The sequence below is a fragment of the Oncorhynchus masou genome, chromosome 23, assembly GCF_036934945.1.
Source record: "Oncorhynchus masou masou isolate Uvic2021 chromosome 23, UVic_Omas_1.1, whole genome shotgun sequence".
Lineage (NCBI taxonomy): Eukaryota > Metazoa > Chordata > Actinopteri > Salmoniformes > Salmonidae > Oncorhynchus > Oncorhynchus masou.
This window is the reverse complement of record NC_088234.1, coordinates 54480196-54485122: the sequence shown is the minus strand read 5'-3', so window position 1 is coordinate 54485122 and position 4927 is coordinate 54480196. Positions and strand designations below refer to the sequence as shown.

Here is a 4927-nt window from a genome sequence, read left to right as displayed (position 1 = left end):
TTATGAAGTCTCTAAAACGTCAACTCTGCGATGTGGTGTTTGAATGATTCAGTATGAATTGACTACAATTTGGTCTCCTTTGACAAAGTGTAGACTATCCTAAATTATAATGGGGGGGGGGCCTGGGCTAGAGTACACATGCCCAGAAGAGAGGAGGCACATTTGCTATTTAACGCAACAGTTTTTGTGACAAAGCTATTGGTAGAGTTGAAAATGCAAAACACATTGAACTTTACATTTTTATTCAGTACATGAAAACATAAGCGAAAAAGTACATTGGGTGCACTACTCATCACGCACTGATTTTTATGAGCAACAAGTCAGTTTGGTGGGGAAATGTGCATATTTATGTGGATTTTAGAATACTCGCATGAAAATCTGTCGCCAATTGGATGGAAACCTAGCTACTGATGTTAATTCCACATTAGTAATGTTAAACTTCATACGCATGAATAAGCAGCAAAGTCAAACACCAATTTCACAAACCTTTCACAGAGCCTGATAGAGCAGCATTTTTTTATTTGAACTGCACTGAATGCTATATGTTCACCTTGTACAAGAAACAAATACAAATACTCACACTAAAAACCAAACAATCTGCTAGCAGCCCTGTCTTGCTAACTTTGGGGCACTAGAGGGGTGTTGCTATTGCTCACAGAGTGCAGTGCACGATGCCTCTAAGAGCTCCCACTGGCTTTCATTAGAACAGAAAACCAAAAAGAAAGGGTGGTTCACATTAGACTATGATTATAAGAACATTTAACTAGCCAATACAAATCTAACAGGACTCTGCAAAAACCTTGAACACCAAAAGACAGGTTTGATTTATAAAAATACCACAATGAAGAAAAGGTGGAAACACAGAACCATCCAGACTTTTTTTTTCTTTCAGACAGAATTTGGGAAAAAGATATCTGCAAAAAAAAAAAAATTCCTGAGTCGGTAACCTCATTTTCCAAACCCTTTCCTATCTGCCTGGTGCTACTTTGTAAGTCCATTTGGTGAGGAAAAAAAACAGGACATTTTAAGAGATCAATCTAGTATACAAACACCCGTGACAATGTCCAAATCCATAATGTAGAGGTCCAGGTAAAAGCAGAGGTGCTTTTAACAGTTAGAACTGCCGTTGCATCCATTTCTTACTTCAATATTTTAGCGGCAGACCACCACGTGATTACTGAATCCAAAGTCGGAATGAAAGGCAATTCATCAATAGTTACAACTTCACATTGTCTGAAATTGCGATCATAACCTTTATCACACTAGTCTCTCTCCCACCCGTGCGCCAGAACCTGGATCTTTGAAAAAGATCTTAAGAGGAACTAAACAACTAAATTGGAGTTTTACCAGAACAAAATCTTCTCTATAATACTTTGGGTGTTCTCAGGGGTTGAGAGATGTTCACAATGGACAAATTCAAATAAGGGTTTTAGGTCCCATATTCACTTTTACATTGAGTTTTTGTTTTGATTCTTCAGATTGGCATTTGGGCTTATTGTTTTTGTCTCGTTCTGGTCATGAGGCTCAAGAGATCTGGTAACCCTGATGTGCCCAACATTACTGTCTGTAAATTCATGAGCCAGCAGTCAACAGGGTGAGAGATGGACTAGGAAAGGGTTTAGAGGTCCCCATTGAGACTGCCGATGCCACTGGCAACACCAATTGTCTTTTTCTACTGTCTGATAAATATATGTCATTTTATAATCATTAATTTTTTTTCACATTGAAGAACAGAAAGACAGATATTCACTTGTAGGGTGGTCTCAGAACAGGTGAAAGAAAAATACACAGACACACGTGGACTGAACTGAAACGAAGAATGGGGCAGTAACAGATGATGTCATTGTCCTTCCAAGCTCTCCCATTGGTGGGTCAGTCAAGATGGGCGAGCCTTAACTCTGGCACTCGGTAACAACTTGTCCCAAAACACAGGAATCTTCCAACAAACACTCAAAAAAAAGAAGAGTAAACACTTAAACTGAATAAAAACTAAAACAAAGGAAAATTAGAAGTGAAAAGTTCAGATCCTTGGAAAATGAGTTTTGACTGTCCCCACTTTGGAGTGTCAGTTGTGAATATATTCACTGTCCCCACTTGGTTCTGGTGTTCTGTGTGAACCCTAACGATCAGTCTGCTGGTCTAAGAGCGGGTGGGTCAGTTGGTCGGTTTTGTATATATGAACTCCTTCCTCCCTGGATGCAGAGTTATGGCTCGGTCATGTGCTGTCTCATGGGCTCCCCTTGTTTGGAGGGTTGGTTGGGGGAGGGGGCCTGGGAGGGGTGGGTACCAGAGGGCAGGGTGTGGGCGATGGGCACCCCCCCAGGCATCATCCCCTCCATCGGCCCAGGGATCCCACCCGAGGCCACACCCACCACACCAGGGGGTACCTGTGCCAGGGAGACAATTGTCAGGTCACATGGTACCATAACAATACCTCATAGGTTTCAACAACCTGATAAGCCTTTAAATGGCCGTTTTAAGTTGCTACATTAGAAGTGAGGCTAAGGATCCAATTCAGTGGTGATATTCTAATCAAAGCAAGAGAAGTCACACATAGTGTGGTGCAAAACAGACATCACATGAAATCTGAAAACTGATTCAACTCTTACATGTCAATTCAGGATTCAAAACGACCACAAGACCTCATCTGTTGTTCTTGGGAAACTGATAAACGTATCAGAGAAATATATCTTGATTTACTAAACCACTCAGATATCAACAAAATATAGTTATATTTAGGCATAAGGGAATGGTTTGTAGGGCTAGAGATGACAGGTCAAGGAAAAGTTCCCGATAGGATATTTCAGGGGACAGACACAGTCAACCGTTTGGGGAAAAGGGATGTTTAGAGGAAAAATGAAACCCAAGTCATACTCATACATCCTGAGCAGGGAATAATATGGAATACAACACTGACTGTACTTACAATCAAATGGTTGCCATAATGTGCCAACATTCAATAGATTTTTGATCATTTGGTATGGTACAAGAGGCCAGGTTTTGGCCACATTTGTTGGTTTTGGGGTAGGAAATAAGGTGTGCAATGAGAGGGTGGGCAGAGCAGGTATATTGGGCGAGAAATAAAGGAAACACAGACTATCATAAAAACTAACAGCAGCTATGTTTTGATCAGCACAGGTGGTCCTGAGCCTATCATTGTGGGTCAGCATTGGTAGTATTTACCTGGTTCTCTATTAGGTATATAATTTGTCTTGCATTCCCCCAGTTGCTATGGCCTGTACCATGGTTTGGTTGACTCGGCTGTGTAAGAGAAGTAGTTCAGTCCAGTTGAGACAGCAGGTATAGGTGAGAGACTGAGAGGTCAATATTGTTGACTGCCTGATTAATAATAGCAGGGGATGGTAGTAATCAATGTGTCCCCATAGCTCTTCATTCCCACTATATGCCACTAAGGAAGACCAAGCCTAAAATACCAGGAAGGTTAAATAGAAAAGACAAGAGGTTCTCATAGATTGAATACAGGGGACACCTTCTTGTACTTGAGCATGGACATGACTATTTTACTGTTTATTTTACTTGGGAAAATATCTCCTTTTTTAAATCAAAATGTTCATGTCCTGCTTATATGGATAGTATATGCAGGAGGAAGTGAACCTGACCAATAAGAGGGGTTCCCTGCATAATGGTCTGTTTGGGTGGGATTGAGCCCCCCTACCTGTACGTGGCACCGTTGAGTTCAGGGTGCATCTGCTGCTGCATCTGCTGCTGTTCCACTGTCCAGGGCGCTGTGGTAACAAAGAACTCCTTGTTGACACAGTTTCGTAAACTGTCGGGGATACGGCCTGCATCAGAAAAACAAAAACATTCAAGTGAATAATTAGCTCCAAATGAGTTTCTCGGTGTGTGATATAATGCATGTGTGCGTGTCTGTGTCTGTGTGTACCAGTGACGGCTCTGCGTATCTCTGTGGCGGCTGCCTCTCTCATCTCTAGTGAGGCCTGTTCACTGTACCAGGCCGTGTGAGGAGTACAGATCAGGTTAGGAGCATCCTTCAGAGGACCCTGGGTAAAACTACACAACAGTGGCAGAGAGAAAGACTGGCTACGGTGAACTGGATAATGGAGTTGATGAAGTTATCTATACACACAGATAAGTGCACACGCTCACCTGAAGGGTTCTGACTCATGAACGTCCAGAGCGGCCCCCCGTATCCTGCCCTCTTTCAGGGCCTGAGCCAAGGCCTTCTCATCCACCAGACCTCCCCGTGCAGAGTTCACCAGGAACGCACCCTGTCGCATCTAAAAACAAAAGTAAACCTGTTTTACTAAACATCAAGTGACATTCCCTCTCCTGTAGAATACACATGTGGGAGCCCACTGCTACAGTATGTGCCTGCAGTGGTGCTTTCAACCACGAAGCCCTAAGGTGCACTGCATTATGCTTCACATACTAAAATCTTAGATTCATATCCAAAAAGGCAAACCTCTGTGTACCAAAAGAAAGCGACAGAGATGAAATGAGAGCGTCTGGAAAAAAGTCATCCCTTCATCTTGATGAAAGCTTGAATTCAGGGAACAACTGTATCTGCTCTGTAAAAGGCACAAGCCCCACGCGAACACACGTATAAATGCAAACATGCACACAGGCATGAACGCACGCGCACTGAGATCTGGTGGCAGCAAAATACTGATGTTCTTCCAGGAAACGTATGGTATAGTTCTTTGAATATATAAATCACAAGTTAACCAGGTTCTTCCTTGATGAGATCGCCCCTCACATTTCAAAGAGGACATTGATGTTAGACTCCTATAGCAAAGTGCAGTTTGAAAAGCTGACTGCAGGTGGCAGTGGTGATCAACAACTACGCAGGTCTGGGTGCGCACGACTGTACTGTTATGGCCTATTTGAGGATTGTGGGTATGCGTGTCTGTTTGGTTGCCTGTGTGTGTTCACCTGTTTGATGGTG

General features: G+C 42.7%; 1 protein-coding gene across 3 annotated transcripts in view; it reads right to left on the bottom strand.

Moving 5' to 3' along the window:
- Window positions 1-504: 504 nt before the first annotated feature.
- The window catches only part of LOC135511058 (C-terminal-binding protein 2-like), a 97193-nt gene continuing 92770 nt past the window's right edge, over window positions 505-4927 (bottom strand). For 2 of the 3 annotated variants that reach the window (XM_064932542.1, XM_064932544.1), the window contains 6 exons: window positions 4915-4927; window positions 4129-4259; window positions 3905-4032; window positions 3677-3803; window position 2604; window positions 505-2387 (listed from right to left, as the gene is read on the bottom strand). The exon at window positions 4915-4927 is cut by the window's right edge and continues 202 nt beyond it. In XM_064932542.1, the coding sequence (XP_064788614.1) occupies window positions 2205-2387; window position 2604; window positions 3677-3803; window positions 3905-4032; window positions 4129-4259; window positions 4915-4927 (583 nt within the window). In that variant the 3' untranslated portion in view covers window positions 505-2204. Of the gene's footprint in view, window positions 2388-2426; window positions 2665-3183; window positions 3262-3676; window positions 3804-3904; window positions 4033-4128; window positions 4260-4914 lie in introns of those variants that run through there. The other variant, XM_064932545.1, reaches the window with a different exon arrangement.